Genomic DNA, 16882 nt, shown 5'->3' with positions numbered 1-16882 from the left:
AAAGCTGAGTACTTGGTTGGTAGCTAACACTTTTGCTAGAAGTTGTCAGTCCCTATAAAAATCCAGTATAGTCTTATAAACATTGCTGATTATTTTTCTCTTTTTGTATGCTAAATAGTAGATAGTACACCTAAAAATCTGTTTTGAAAAAGGATATTTGTCTATTGTCTGGAAAGCTAAAAAAAAGTCTCTAATCTTTATTTAGGTCGTGAGGAATTCTATAGTGCTCATCCCCACTTTATGACCCAACGATCACTGTACCTTGCTGTCTATGACCTCAGCAAAGGGCAGGCTGAAGTTGATGCTATGAAACCTTGGCTCTTCAATATAAAGGTGATCTGTTCTAATTATTTGAAAATAGAAAATAATTCTCATTTGTGTGTGTGTGTGTGTGCGTGTGTGTGTGTAAGTAATTTATTTTGGGCAAAACAGCTGCTTCAGTCTCTTCTAATAATATTTTAAAAGAAAGTGAGAATCACTAAAATTTTGAGTTGGGACATTTTCAGAGTAATTAAGTCGTGACATGAAAATAGTCTGTTTTGTGTTGGTGAGTATTACATATTCTTGAAACCCTTTTAAGCTATAAAAATTGAAAATATACATGTTAAACTATTTTTACTAAAATAGTAAGGTGTACTAAAGAAAAGCAATCCATATATCACCAGCGGTGTCTTCAGTGGCAATTTAGTATGAAATTTTTAAGATCTTATACTTTTAAATGATACCAGATTAATATGACCTTTTTTCTTTCTGTAAATTGTAGTATAGTTGACAATACGTTCTTGTATTTGGAATCTGCTTTTGTTATTTTCCACTTTCTCCCTTGTTGTCATGCTGTCAGCTATTCCTTAAAGGTTCGTTTTGTAATTTTGGTAATTTTTTAAACTTTTGTTAGCTAAAGTGAACAAATATTACAATGGCAGTTGTACTTCAGTGGCTTTTTTTTTTTTTTTGCATTGTAGACTCCACATAGAATGACTTTAAAATGAATTCAAGAGATCGAATTTGCAGATAAGGAAGAGAAAATACAAATCATATTATGACACTTTGAAATAATTTGTGGGTTTATTGATTGCTTATTTTATTTAGAGTCCAATGCACACTTAGAAAATAACCCATTTTGAGGCATACTAAAATGCCCCTACTGTTAAATAGGCCGCTCGAAAAGCGGTAATAATTGAATGAAGAAATGCATAAAAATGACTTCAAAATTTCTTAAGGTTACTATTTTTAGGTTTAAAGAAGGAAAGACAGTCTTTTAATTTCTCATTTCTACTAAAGTGAATTCATAGAAAGTAAATATCAATGGCAATGTAAGCAGACTTGATTTTAAAACAAACACAAGAGGATTTTATCTTTCCTGTAGGCTCGTGCTTCTTCTTCCCCTGTGATTCTTGTTGGCACACATTTGGATGTTTCTGATGAGAAGCAGCGCAAAGCCTGCATAAGTAAAATTACCAAGGAACTCTTAAACAAGCGAGGCTTTCCTGCAATACGTGATTACCACTTTGTGAATGCCACTGAGGAATCTGATGCTTTGGCAAAACTTCGGAAAACCATCATAAATGAAAGCCTTAATTTCAAGGTAACGTGGTTGATGCCTACTGTAGGCTGGTAGATAAACATAATTAATTCTCATATTATACAATAGTTTAGAAATGTCAGAAGTCTTGAGAAGAGAACAAATATCTTAAAATTGTGAAGTTTTTCAGAGCCGTTACCTTTTAAAGTATTTTTAATTTTAAAATTATTTATGCCATACTTAATTTCACAAGCATGGGAATGAAAGTAATTAGAGGATCCTGAAAAAAATAAGAGTGTCTGAGAGACTGGCAGAATGTTTCTGAGAGAACCTGAGAAAGTATTTCTGATGCCCTTTCTCAACTTTCTGTAGTGGTGATTTGGTCAAAGGGATAAACACGAATAGTGAGGTCTTGAGATCATCTTTTGTCTATTACTTTTTAACTGTTTCTCCTTTCTTTTGGAATTCCTATTTTATGCTCATCTTGATCTTCTGTGCTTCTCCTTCATGTCTCTTGTCACTGTGATTCCAATTTCAAATGCTTTTTCCTCAATATTGTGAGATTTTTTTTTTTTTTAATTTTGTCGCCAAGATCACTAATTTGGTTTTCTACAATGTCTAAGCAATTTTTTAGTTCCTACAAATGGGGTTTTTCATTTTTGGAATTATGTTTTTGATTTCTAAAGTTACCTTCTCATAAGCCAAATGTAATTCATAGAGTTCATAAAATACAAATAAATTGGTTATCAGGCAGAACACTTGTTTTTAATACTTGCAGGAGAAAGAAATCTTACCTGGGTTCTACAGACAGCAGAGTGTAAATTGTACTGAAAAATGCCCTGAATACTTTAACACGACAAACACAATGGTAAATTTCATTTTAGAGTTGGGTTAGCTCATTAGCACTAATGACAGAGGCCATGGCTTATAACTAGGGTCTTGTTTTGCCTGGACAGTCCCAGCATAATTATTAACAGTGTCCCACTACATTCTCAAAAGCCTTCCAGTGTGGATGATAAATTACATGGCCACCCTGGTTATAATGAGTCGGACAGTTAGCTTAGTTCTGTTCCATTTCCACAGATTATCCTTTCTTCCAAAACCTAATGAGCCATTTATAAATGTGCTGGTCTTTGTGGTGCCCAAGGAGATAATTTGCATGTTTGTATCTTTCAATACATTTATTACAGGCACTAAAATGTTTTACCAATGGTGGATCAGTAGTGGCATTTTATGTAGGAAGAATAACATTATTTATTTGCAGATTTTCCTGCTTTCTCAGAACATATGATTAGAGAGTAATAATGAGTTTTAAGAAACAAACAGAAAATTCATACATCCAATTAAATATTCTCTTTATTCAAGTGGTTTTCTTCTAAAGCTATACCTGTACTTACAGACTTTGTTGTTACTTATAATATTTTAATAGCTTCTCTTTTTATCATTGTTGTTGGAGCATATATTATATTTTTAAATAGTCTTCTTGGAGGATAAGTTTGTTTTGAAAAAGACTGAATTTAGTTGAAGCAAAGTCTATGGATAAAGTGGTTAGTTCATCAAGCTGGGCTAGTACTTCTCTTGTTTAATAGCAAGTTATCACTGTCAATCAATAAACCATTTTTCTTCCTGCATTTATAAATAAAATCTGAAGGCAACACCATACAAGCAAGTAAAACAAATGCTTTGAGAAATAGCAATATTATTTGAAGAAAGGTATGTATTGTTAATGGATGTGTCATTCCGGATACTGATTTGAAAATCCATTTGACTGCTCTACAAAATAGATGACCCAGAACCAATGAACTCGCCCACACTTGAATATTTTTTCTTCCCTAAGGTGCTTCAATGTGTATTCAAATGGCAGCTTTTAATCTCGTAGAGATCATTTTGTGCCTTCTCATTTGATTTTCATCTTTTCCTTTTATCTTGGCTCTTCTCTAACCTTTCCCTATCTCACTCTTATTAGTATGTGTCTGTACAGACTCTAGAGTAAATGCTTTTCTTTTCTTTTTTTTTTTGGCTGTTGGTGACCTGACATTCAAATTTAAAAAAGTAGTAGGACAAAACAGACTTCAGTGCCAAAATACCCCTTTCAATCTTGTCCAACCCATTAGCAGAAGGAACTCCTTTGCTGGCCCTGTAACCCAGCCCTATACAATTCATCCCTTTTTGACATGGTTTGCTTTCCATGAGTACTCTTGTTTATTTTTATGTCGATTTTCCTCATTGGGTTAGAACATAAACTTCAATCTGAACTGCTGTTTCGTCTTACTTTACAAATGATGCAGAGAGCAATTATGAAAGTGGAGGTTAGTGGAATTATATTTAATTTCTGGGGCAAAGGAAACATGAAAATAGACTGCAGATAAATATGTAAAGTAATGGTTATAGCTGCTGTAAAAGAAGCTCCGTGAGGTTTTAGCTACAAGTAAAAAAAGAGCAAGTTAAATTTTGTTTGTAAATCCAAATTCTATTTGTGATGGGTTTGAGAATTTAGGTAGAAATTCTAATCATTGTTGTCAGGTAAAAAGAATATACAAGAATATATTAAGGGCTGAGAAATGAGGAGAGTTTGCCACCTGGTGGTTCTTGGAGGTATTTTAGCTATAGTTAGACTTATATTTCTATTTAAAATTAGATTTTCAGTAAAAAAAAAAAAAAAGGTTTAGAAAATACTTTTTTTATGGAAACTATCATCTTAAGACCATATAAAGTTTTTTATTTTATATTTTTAAATTAGTAAGCAGTGATTAAATTCAAAGTGTAACAAAGTGAACTTTATTTTCCAAAGTTCACAGTTTCATAAAAAAGATAGCTTGGTTGAGGAGATTTTATGTCTATATCCAGGTTTCACTGTTGATATGTACATTCCACTAATATAACATTTTGCAAATAAGCACAAATTTAATATTTTTACCCCAGGATGTGGGTATTTGTATCTAATAAACAAGATCCAAAAGCTTTCTAATACTGATTTCTTATGCTAGAATATTTATTGCATTTAATTTTAATATCTTATAAAATAAAAAGTCTTTTATTTATGGTTAGTGATCTATCCTGGGTTTTGCCATGGATTTTCTAGATAGCTAGATAAATATTTCCATACTATTTTATTTAATAGTTATTTCCAATTTTCCTTTGGTGTTCATATTTTTATTTTAATATCTTATTTATTTCTCACAATTTAAATGATTTTTATATTAATATACCCCTTTCTGTAAAAACTATTACCACTGAATTCATCAACCACCTGACAAATATATGAATAAAATGGATTTTTACAGCTTGTCATTTGTAATTACATAGATCCGAGATCAGCCTGTTGTTGGGCAGCTGATTCCAGATTGCTATGTAGAACTTGAGAAAATCATTTTATCAGAGCGTAAAAATGTGCCAACTGAATTTCCTGTAATTGACCGGAAACGATTATTACAACTCGTGAAAGAAAATCAACTGCAATTAGATGAAAATGAGCTTCCTCATGCAGTTCACTTTCTAAATGAATCAGGTTTGTATGTTTGTTTGTTTCAAGTCTTTTCAAAGCTTGGCTGTAGTAGTCTATAAAAATGGATATGATCCCTGTTAGAATTTACATTCAATATCTAACTAAATATCTATAGCATTCTTTAATAGACCACTGATTTTTTTTTTCTTTTTGGATGATCATCACATGTATTGGTGTTAAATCATATTTCATATCATAAGAAAAAAATAGAAATCATCTAAGGGCAGTGTTGGGAAGTCTCTGAGCAAAAGTTAAAAAGTGTAGGTTCTAGAACTTGACCTTACTACTCAGGAGCTGTGGAACCCTGAGCACAAAGCATAGTATCCAATGACTTTAGTGTGTGTGGAAGTTGCTTGTAAAAGAGAATTATTATTGGAACAGTCTAACAGGGTACTTTGAGAATCGGGTTGCCTAAGAGGATGCAGCTACTGAGTGACAGATCTGACTTTGTTGTATTACACATTGGCAGCATGATCTCACAGATGACTCACAAACTGACTTCAGTGCTAATTTTGTACTTGATAGCATAACCTGGGTAGAAATGTGTGATTTTATTTGCGGTACTAGGGTGACTGGAAAGCTGCTTTCAATCCCTAGATTCTGTTGTATGAAAAATAATTTTCATGTGGAATATATGTTCCTTCTTCTCATCATTTTAAAACCCATAGCTTCCTAGGATATTCTGTTTCTTACCTGTATTTGAAAATAGGATGTCTTTGCAGTGTATATATAGAAAGCCAAAATGAAAATAATGAATTTCTATTTATTTGTAAATACATGCTCTCCAATGCATGTCATTGTCTCAAATATGGTTATATATGATCATTTTATATAGTTTGAAAATACTTTTAGGATTTTATAGCTTGAGACTAGGATGCCTGGGTTATAGTCCCAGCTCTGCCACTTACTATACTGAAGTTTTCTCATCTGTGAAATGAGGAGGTTAGATTAGGTTCTCTCTCTATAAAATATAAAGATATTTTTGTATTCTAGATTCCATGTTTAACTGTTTTATTTTTACTACAGGGGTCCTTCTTCATTTTCAAGACCCAGCACTTCAGTTAAGTAACTTATATTTTGTGGAACCCAAGTGGCTGTGTAAAGTCATGGCACAGGTCGGTGTCTTATATTTTTGTGGCATAGTGGTAATGGTTGAAGAGAAGAACAAATGGCACCCAGAGCATTGAGCATTATAGAGTTTGTGTTCAGTTATGACAGAAACTACTGTAAATATAGGAAAATGTAAAACACTTCATGTAGAAGACTGCTTAAAGGAAAGTTTCATGGAAAAGGGAAGATATCTTAGAGTTCACTGTAATGTCTTTAAAGACAGGTGTTTGTCTCATTCTGTTTCACAGTGCTTTTTTAGATCTTGATGATATCTTTGGTTTGGTTATTGAATGAAAGCTTTGTGGAAGTCCCTAGGGTAAATGCATATGAGAAAATTGTGTTGGTAAGCCTGTGAAACCGCTATCTAGACAACAAGGAGAGGACTTGTTTTGACTCTTGAGAAGGATGGTCTGATCTCTACATGCTTATAGTTTTTGAAAACTTTGGATGGCAGTAGTAATAGCTACCTTTTCTCCATTTATATTTCATATGGAAAATTATTTTTTTTCTGATAATAATCAATTACCAAAGAGTTTAAATTAAATTAGTTATAATAATCCATCTCTATAAGTTTACTACAGAAAACCACTCAGGGAGAACACACTAGCTCAGAGTTTCTCAGTGTCAGCATTATTGACTCTTGGGGTCAGATAATACTTTGTCGTCATCATAGGACAGCATCTTTGGCCCTGTAGATATTAGTAGCACTTTCCCAGTTATGAAAAGCCATAATGTGTTCAGACATTATCAAATATTGCTGGGGATACAAAATCAGCCCAGTTGAGTTTAATTATGAACTGAGGTGAACTCAGGGAGGATGTCTCTAGCATGTGTACTCACTGGCAATTATTTTGGATTATGAGTATAATTTATAGTTTTGCATGTGGCCCCCTGAATCCCTAAAAGTTTCTAAATTCCAGCTAAGAAAAGAGGGAAGATATTTTGAAGAGGGAACTTATTTGGGGCTAAATCCTATACCACAGAAGTTGAGAGCATATTGAGACAATTTAATTGGCAGTTAATAGTAACATGGTAGCTATTACTATTTTGGTAGGTTTTTATAAAGTAGATTTTCATCCTTCTGCACATATGCCATAGAGAATATGAAACCAGTGAAGTGGGTTGCTTGAGAGCACAACTTCTAGAGTCACCATGCATGACCTATATTCAGATCTCTTACAATAGTTTGTGAAATTTCTTAATGTTTTAATAAGTCTTTTGTTTTTTTCACTTGTAAAATAAGGATTATAACAATGTTATCTTCTACATTCCCTCTCTAGTTCAGTGTGAATAAGAAGTAAATGTTAGCTAATTTCATATTTGACTTATTTGTTAATTAAGGCTTAATATTTTGGAAATGAAAAAAAAGTCTTCGAAACTATAAAGATGTATTCATGTAGTTTTGGAAAGTGTGCCAGTATGCAGCTAAACAAAAAGTATGTGAGATATAGATGAATTCTGTACAGCAAAGAAAGTTTTAAATATACTCTGAAGATTTTGTCATCCTAAGTAGAACACTATAACTCTCAGAAAATAACTAAACTGTATATAGTCAAGAAAAGGCTAATGTTGCACTAAAAAGTGGTCTTTCCTTGTGAACTGGGAACATTTAAAGTTGCACACACGTGGATAATATTTGAGTGGGAGTATTTTATTCAGTGGATTAAGGAAGTGGTTTGTATCAGAAACACAATCTTTTAGCAAAAACAAATTTCTGCCATGACCACGGTAAAATCTCTGAAGACTCTATGGATTAATTAAGTTGAAACTCCATGAACGTTCTTCTCATAAGCATAGTTATACTATAAACATGTTAATTTAAGCGAAAACTAAGTCAAGACTTTTAACAGCTCAGTTATTTTGAAAGATAGATCTAAAGGGTCAGTAAAATGATAATTTAAATTTTTTATTAACTTAAAAATAAATAACATCATTTTGATTTATGCTGATATAGTGAAATGTAATGCCGTTTTCACTGGGGTTTAAAGAGAATGAAAGCTATAAATAATCAAGTGAAAACAAGAATGACATCTGACACCCATCTGCAAAAATAAATAGGGATATTCACCTCCATGAATCATCAAAACAAGGGCAGGAATAATTTCATGGGGCAGAAGCTCTAATAAGCCCACCTTCCCTCTATATGCCCTGAGCTATTAGGTCACTAAACTTATTAAAGAAGGTTTCATCTAAACACAGAGAAGTTTGCAAAACTCATTTAACCGTATGATAAAAGATATGAAAGGGACTTATTGAATTAATCAGGTGAAGTATTAGAAAGCTCGCATGGCAACTTAATTTTGATAATAACATGTGTGAAGAATTTGGAAAACACTCTTTCTTCATATAAAAGTATAAGCTAGACTGAAAGAATATTAGTAGGTCTTTTAAAGGTGATAGAATTAAGATAATGTTTCAGTTTTCTATTGCTATTTAACAAGGTACCCCAAAACTTGGAAGCTTAAAACATCAACAGTTTATTATTTCTTATTATTCTGTGGGTTCATTGGGTTCTGCTCCATGAGGCCTTGGCTAGAGTCATTTACTTGGCTTCCTTTGTCAAACTGGGCTGGAAAGTCCAATAGGGCTACACTTACATTTTGATGTATCGGTGTTCCTCCATGTACCTCTTATATGGCTACTCCTCCTAAAGTATAGGCCCCAAACTGGTACTGTGTCAGTTCTGCCACATTCTAGTAACCAGAGCAATCACAAAGCCAGTTCAGATTCAAGGGGCAGGAAAATGGACCCCATGTGTAGGGAGGAAAAGAACTGATATATCCATCTTTGGAAACAATCTACCACAAAGAACGGTAGCACATGTAGATATACTAAAAAATAAAATAAAATCAAGCACAACCCTCTTAAAATCAATTTGTCTAAATAAAATAAATTAGAAAAAGTATATAATAATGGCTCGTATATGAGGAGTTACTATGTGCTCTTCAAAGATTATCTCATTTAATCTTCAGAGCAACTCCTTTAAATGATACTATTGTAACCCTATCAAAGATGTAGAAATTGAGTGACAGGGAGATTGCATAATTTATCCAAAGTTACACATTTAGGAAGAGGTAAAGTTATTAGGATTTTAGACCAAGTGGTTTGACCCCAGTAGCTATAAACCTAACCATAGGATAAATGCTACAAATTTAATTTTCTTAAAATTCATTATTCAACCTTATTTGTTCAACACCTACTAAGTTCTGGCTATTATTCTGGTGCTGGGGCTATCGCACGCAGTAGGCAAAACAAGTTCCCTGTACTCATAGACATTCAAATGGAAGGAAATAACCAATAAACACTTATGTCAGGGTTACAGGGTGCTACAAAAAAATATAAAGTGTAGTTAGGGATAGAGAGTGAGTTGTCAGACAAGGTCTTAGTAACTTAAAAACACTAAAACAGCAAACAATTCTATTTATCGCCTAAACTGTAAGAATGATCTGGGACTTCTATAAAGTGCACAATGTAGGAGAAGTCACAAAATATAGTTTTTATTATTTAAAAACTCATAATAGATTTTCATTAGATATCATTATGTTCAATCATTCATTTATTAATTCAATAAACATTATATCTACAAAATATATACATAAGTCAAGTCCTTGGGCCTAAAGGACTTTACAATTCAACATTTCAGCCAATTACATAAAGTAAATAATGTTTGCTCCTAATTAAATATCCCTTCAACATTATAAATGTATTAAAGAAATTAACCACAAATCACTTTTAAAAATTAATTTGGCTATGTAAAATGAATAAGAATCTGTAGATAGTAATGGCTAACATATGAAGACTTACTGTATGCTAAAAATTGTCATATGTACTTGGCATGCTTATGTGTATTATATCATTCCATTTTCATAGCAGTCTAAGGGACAGTCACTTCTATTATCTCATTTTACAGAGAAGGAAACTGGCTTAAAGAAATTAAGTACCTTTCTACTACTAGTTCACACAGCTAGTAGTCGAGCCTGATTTGAACCTGGAGTCTTCTGACTTATATTTTTAACTGCTATGATGATGATCAAAGCTCAAAGTATGATCTCCACATTAGAATCATCTGGGTTTCTTGTTAAAAAAAAAAGATTCTCAAGCCTCATTCCAGACCTACTGATCTCGATTTTGAGTAGAGTCCAACAAAATTCAGTAGTTACTTTGTTTGAGAATCACTAAACTATATACTACACTGCCTTTCTCCCCATTGATGGAAGCCTACTATTATATAAATATAAAGTAACACTTTTATTGCAAGCCTGAAGCGATAACACAGTCTAGAAGATAATTTCCCTAGAAATATATTATTAATGAAACTGTAATAGAACATGGGGTATTAGATTTATCTGTTGAATTTGAGTTGGAATCATTGTTTTCAGAAGATCTCCATAGTTTTTTTATCTGAATTCACTCCTTTAATTTAATAAATTGTTGTTGTTGTTTGTTTGTTTGTTTGTTTTGAGGAAAGTGGATGCCCCACTGGCCTTCTAGGCTACACGGCTGATAGCTAGAAATTTAGGTCCTATGTTATACTTGACAATGTTAAACGTGTTCTGATTATTTTCACTGAGCAAGGTGACACGAATGCTTTAAATTCAAAACTTTTCAGAAAATAAATTCCAGTGGTTATTTATGTTTAAATCTTTCAGATTTTGACAGTGAAAGTGGAAGGCTGTCCAAAATATCCTAAAGGAATTATCTCACGTAGAGATGTGGAAAAATTTCTTTCAAAGAAAAAGAAATTTCCAAAGAACTACATGCACCAATACTTTAAACTCCTAGAAAAATTCCAAATTGCCTTGCCAATAGGAGAAGAATATTTGCTGGTTCCAAGCAGGTAAACCAAAACCTAAAAATTTAATTACCCTGTGGAAACTCACTATCTATTATATTGTTTTAACTGTCAAAATAACTGATCTATGATAAATGTACTAAGTAATTTTTTGCTTCTCATGTAAACTTTCTTCTAAAGTATACATTTACTTTTAATAAAAATTAGACATTTTTTGACATTTTAAAGATATAATAAAACATTTTATGTATATAATTACTATTTGGTTTACTATTGCTTAAATTATTTAAGAAAAGTAAATAGTGAAGATTTGTATATGTGCATGTATGTGTGTGTATGTGTGTCTCCTTACACGGTACTGAGAGAGTTATTATATTAAACAAGTTCTGGGGAGATGTTGAGTTTTTAACAAGGGTGTTAAAATAATTTATGGCAGTGAATTTTCAGAGAAGAGGGGAAATATAATGGAGGCCTAAGTTCTAGCCCTGTATTGTATAAATTTTTCTTATTGCTTTATAATCACCCGGAGGAATGTTGTAAAGTAATCTGACATTGAAAAGTGCAAATTGCATTGATTAATGGAATGTAGTCAATTCTAAAAATAGATGTATACTTTTTTCTAGGACAGGCAATTTTTTTCAAGTTTCATGTAATCCCTTGATACTTGTCTATGCAGAACTAATTGTGTTTATTTATTTATTAATATAAATAGGATTGCTGAAAAAAATTTCATGCATCTACTATATCTGAGCATGCATTCGAATTGATTAAATAACCATTTAATTTTTAAAATAAGAAGAGCATGCAGCAGAAGAACATTATGAAAAATGCAATTGCTTAGAATATTTATCATCAATTCATCCATGTTAAGGAGTAAAGCACGTTGGTCAACATGGTTAGGTGTTCTATGAAGCTATATCATGATGGTGCCCTTTTTTCCCTTTAGTTTGTCTGACCACAGGCCTGTGATAGAGCTTCCCCACTGCGAGAACTCCGAGATTATCATTCGATTATATGAAATGCCTTATTTTCCAATGGGATTTTGGTCGAGATTAATCAATCGATTACTTGAAATTTCACCTTACATGCTTTCAGGCAGAGGTATGTATATACTGAAGAGTTAATATTTAGAAAAGTTAGGGGAAAGCATATTAAAATTAATATGTCATTTTCTCAGAGTTTACTTATTTATAAGGCAGCTGAAAATCAGAAAATAAGTTCATAAACCTCAGATTGGCCATATATATAAAGACACATGTACTCATATAAGTTTATGGAATTTGTCAAGAAGAAAATTCCTCAGGTCTTCACTCAAAGCCTATTTGTTCATATTTTAGACTCATTTACAGTAAGTATGAATATCTTGTTTTCTAAGCCAAAACAGACTAGAAGCAACAATTTTAAAAGATGGATTACTAGGAGTCATCAGTTTAAACACATACACGAACAAAGAAAAACTAGAAGTCATCACTGCAAAGTCAGGGAATTTTACTCAACAAGTGTAATATCCTGATCATTCAGACCATTCAGCATAGAGACTGTAATAACTCTATTCAGCTGCACAATCCCTGAGGCGTTTATAAAAATGGGTATTCCTAACTCTAGCTCTTCCTTTTGTAAGAAAGAACGGTCTTAGGGCTCCAAAGGGAAAATATTAGAAACATTTTTTTGCTTAAAAATTAGCTTTATGAAGGTGTCACTGGGTTCTGAAATAAGCCTTATCTTACTTGCAATTAATCATATATAAGTAATTACATTGCATTAAAATGTTCAGGAAGTTTTGGTTTTAGTATGACCATCAACTTCTTTTTAAAAATTGTGAGAACTTATTGAGGATTCTCTTTTGTCTTCTATTAAACATATTAAACTATTTGACACCATGAACCTGAAATCTTTCTTAAACTTATCTACTGAGGATTTTGTTTATTTTATTGCAAAATTAAGGATAAAATATTTAGTATCATTTAATAGCTAAGGATGAGGACTATCAATAATTATTCCAATACTTTCTTTCAAAACAAATGTACCTCTATTACTTTCACTTGGGCTGTGTATAAAGATTTTTTCCCCCTTTATTTTATGGAGTAGTTAATAATTAATGGATACACTTAGGTCTATTTAAACTTCTTTCAGAACGAGCACTTCGCCCAAACAGAATGTATTGGCGACAAGGCATCTACTTGAATTGGTCTCCTGAAGCTTACTGTCTGGTGGGATCTGAAGTCTTAGAAAATCACCCAGAGAGTTTCTTAAAAATTACAGTTCCTTCTTGTAGAAAAGGTAAGGAAATTAATGTAAAATTTTGAAATGTACCACTAAAGAAATCTAAACTTTTTAACTTTATAGTTCCTCTTTTTTAGCTTTGCAACAGAATAAAGGTCAGGTAGAGTGTTGATGAGCTCTTCTTTGGATTATATAGGCTGTATTCTTTTGGGTCAAGTTGTGGACCACATTGATTCTCTCATGGAAGAATGGTTTCCTGGGTTATTAGAGATTGATATTTGTGGTGAAGGAGAAACTCTGTTGAAGAAATGGGCATTATATAGTTTCAATGATGGTGAAGAACATCAAAAAATCTTACTTGATGACTTGATAAAGAAAGCAGAAGAAGGTATGTGTTGATACAGCTTACAAATGGTTTTAAGTGATCTTTCAGTATTTGTGGAATTTTGTAAGAAATGTAGAAAATATGTTTATCCATAAGAGATAATTTAGAGGATACTACATTCAGTTACAGTGACAGTTCAGAAAAATGGATTATGTTTGTTACCAGTAAGATCTCGTGTTCTAGATTCAAAAGAGTGTTGGTTTGAGGGTGTGAATACTGGCACATTGATCAACGTAACTTCATCTGTGAAATGGGAAGACTAACCGAACCTATTTCATAGAATTGTTTCAAGTATTAAAAGAGATGACACATGGCAATAACTTAGGAACATGTGAACCATATAATAAGTGCTCCATAAATGTGGTAAAAATGGAGAATAGATAATTTCTTAGTCAGATGTTGAGTAGTCTAAGGCAGTTCTGAATTCTTTTTTCTAAAGAATGAACCTAAGAATGAGTTTTTAAAATTCCAATACATAGATATTAATTTAACCTTTAAAACTTTCTCAGATTTTCTAGAGAAAAATAGGATTGATAAGACAATCTAAAAGACTGATTAGAACTCATAGAAAATATGTGATATATGATTTTTTTTGAAAGTCAAAAGTGCAAATTTATACACGTCCTTTAAAGTTTTTTTTTTTTTTTTTTTTTAATGTTTCATGTACTTCTCAGGAGACCTCCTAGTAAATCCACATCAACCAAGGCTCACCATTCCAATATCTCAGATTGCTCCTGACTTGATTTTGGCTGACCTGCCTAGAAATATTATGTTGAATAGTGACGAATTGGAATTTGAACAAGCTCCAGAGTTTCTCTTAGGTACTATTTTTGTTGGTTTAAAATGAAAATTAGGATGCAGTTTTTCCTTATAATCTATAAAATATTCAAATATAATCATATTATCATGATTTTTCATGCCCTCATATATTTGTCATAACATTTTTTCCCCTTTGGAATGATGTATTTTAAAGTAATTACAGATCTGGAATTTGCTTTATACTCATTCTTGTAAACTAGATTTGAGATGACAGTGGGAATACACATATTTATAAGATGTGTCCTTGCATTTGCTTTAGTTACCAGAGGAAGGGGAGGCAAATAAAGATATTTTCAGTTGAGTGATGCAGCCATTTTTCAATCTCAAAAAGACAAAGTGGACTGACAGCTGTGGGGCTAGGCATGGGGCAAAGAGCTAAGTTATTTTTTTTTTTTAATTTCTGACTCTGGAATGACCACAAAAAGAGTTTTGGAGAAAAGATGATGAATGTGGCTTTTGATGAAATGTGGTTGAAATTTGGAAGAGCATGCTAGTAGAAATCTCCAACACAAAATTATAAATATAGAATAGAGTTCAGGAGGTAGCTGTGGATATAAATGAAAATGTGAAAATTCTCTACATATAGAGATAGACGCAGTTAAGGAGTGAATGAAGTACTTGAATGGGAGTGTGTAGTTGAAAGATATAGGAAGACTAGGGACAAAATCTTTAGGTGCATCTTAAATCATGGAGTGGAAGAAGGAAGAGGAAGCATTAAAGGAGATGATTCAACGAAAGAAGTGCGTCAGATTTATCTTCAAGTATACAACACGTAATTACAACAGACATAATTTTTCTGCTTGGACAGATTAATTTATGTGCTTTGTACTTTTTTTTTTCAAAAGGTGATGGCAGTTTTGGTTCAGTTTATCGAGCAGCCTATGAAGGAGAAGAAGTGGCTGTGAAGATTTTTAATAAACATACATCACTTAGACTCTTAAGACAAGTAAGAAATCCAATTACATTATTACATTAAATCATGCATTGTTAATCTTCTAGAAATCTTGTATTTCATATGTTTGTGAAAATGCAAAATGATGACATTCTCCAAAAAAGTTTACTAGAGTTTAATTATGAAATCCCACTTTGTCCCCCTTCCATGGAGTAAAAAAGTTTTGATTCTCTTGTTGCAAACAAAGAAAAAGACAGTTTTCTGAGAATTCTTGTTCTAGGCTTCACAGTTATATACTTTAAGTACAGAAAAAAAGAGGATACCTCTTTTGAGGTCTTGTATTTCAAAGGAGCCAAAACCCATACACAGTAACCCATTAAAAACTTTTTTTTTTTGGCCTCAGTCAAGTCACATGTTCTTTTCTCAACAAGCACTTACATTCAGGGCAATGCTGTGTACTGATTGGCTGAGGACTGTGTTACTAAACCAATCACTATGTTTGGGGTCAATTCCCCCTAAAATTCATGGGCTGCATAGGTGAGAGTTGGCTACCTCAGCAAAAATTAAAGTACTTTTAGAAAGAAACAAAGATGAATGGATGTTGAATGCATAACTGAGAGTAGTCACTCCAGTACTCGCTCTTGTTTTGAATACGGGTAGGGATTTATTTATTTATTTTTCTAAGTCTTTCCTGACAGTAGAAATGAGGGAGAGAGAAAGGGTAAGAGGAGAGGTAAAATCCAATGTGAATTCTGGCATCTTATACCAGAACTCAATTGTTTTTATGTTTGTTCTTTCTTTTTCTCTTGATTTATTAAAAAAATACTTTGTACCTGAATCAGAATCTAAATAACTTATGTAAACTTAAAAAATACATAGTTACAATATCTTAGTTACTCTGAATAATAAAAATAATTTTATGTCTGTGCAGAATATCCTGTAGTAGTTTTTATTATTAGTATCAAAAGTTATACTATAGCTCTAGGAATAAGTTCATAAACATTTTGTATATAGAGGCAAGTTTATGAATCAAATTTGGGCGCAATCTCTTTCAAATCTGTAGGCAATTTGTTACATAACTTGATTTTTTCAGCCTAGGTCATTAGTCTTCAATATATGTTTCAATTTTTAGGTAATGTGCTCAAGGAACCCTGTTGGAAATCAGAGCACTAAAATTATATACAGGTCTGATTAGTGCATCAACAGCTGGTTGAACCAAGGAAATGTTTGAAAAACTAGAAACAGTAGAGTGTGCATAATATGCTTTTTCTTCAAAAAAAAAAAAAGGAAAAGAAAATTAAAAACTTCAGTGTTTGATGCTACATTTAGAGGGTCATTCTACCGGTGGTCATGAATTGTAGCCAACCTATTACACTCCCCTGCTCACTTTCTCTCAGTGAGCTGCTTTTCTAGGGTAGAAAATTTGGCTTCTTTCTTGTGTCTGAAAGTAAACGGAACTAACTTGATTTGTTCTCATCAGTTTTAACCAACTGAGCTAATCAGACATAGACGAAAAAGTATTTTTATCTACTAAGAATATATGATTGCAGTCTGAAGCTTTTGTTTTTGGAAAATCTCCTCTCAGGGTATTCAGCCTTTCTTCGTTAGCTGGCAGATTTCTCGACACTTTGGTT

General features: G+C 32.4%; 1 protein-coding gene across 2 annotated transcripts in view; it reads left to right on the top strand.

Annotated features, from left to right (window-relative positions):
* LRRK2 (leucine rich repeat kinase 2) overlaps window positions 1–16882 on the top strand; it is a 114393-nt gene that overhangs the window by 66307 nt on the left and 31204 nt on the right. For both annotated transcript variants that reach the window (XM_039882305.1, XM_039882306.1), the window contains 10 exons: window positions 206–333; window positions 1367–1585; window positions 4829–5030; window positions 6054–6142; window positions 10787–10974; window positions 11876–12030; window positions 13063–13209; window positions 13349–13540; window positions 14212–14358; window positions 15202–15302. In XM_039882305.1, coding sequence (XP_039738239.1) covers window positions 206–333; window positions 1367–1585; window positions 4829–5030; window positions 6054–6142; window positions 10787–10974; window positions 11876–12030; window positions 13063–13209; window positions 13349–13540; window positions 14212–14358; window positions 15202–15302 — 1568 coding nt within the window. The remainder of the gene's footprint in view (window positions 1–205; window positions 334–1366; window positions 1586–4828; window positions 5031–6053; window positions 6143–10786; window positions 10975–11875; window positions 12031–13062; window positions 13210–13348; window positions 13541–14211; window positions 14359–15201; window positions 15303–16882) is intronic.

This window comes from Pteropus medius, unplaced genomic scaffold (assembly GCF_902729225.1).
Source record: "Pteropus medius unplaced genomic scaffold, Ma_sr-lr_union100, whole genome shotgun sequence".
In the NCBI taxonomy this organism is placed as follows: Eukaryota; Metazoa; Chordata; class Mammalia; order Chiroptera; family Pteropodidae; genus Pteropus; species Pteropus medius.
The sequence above is the reverse complement of the archived record's forward strand: the minus strand, read 5'-3'. Positions and strand labels throughout refer to the sequence as shown.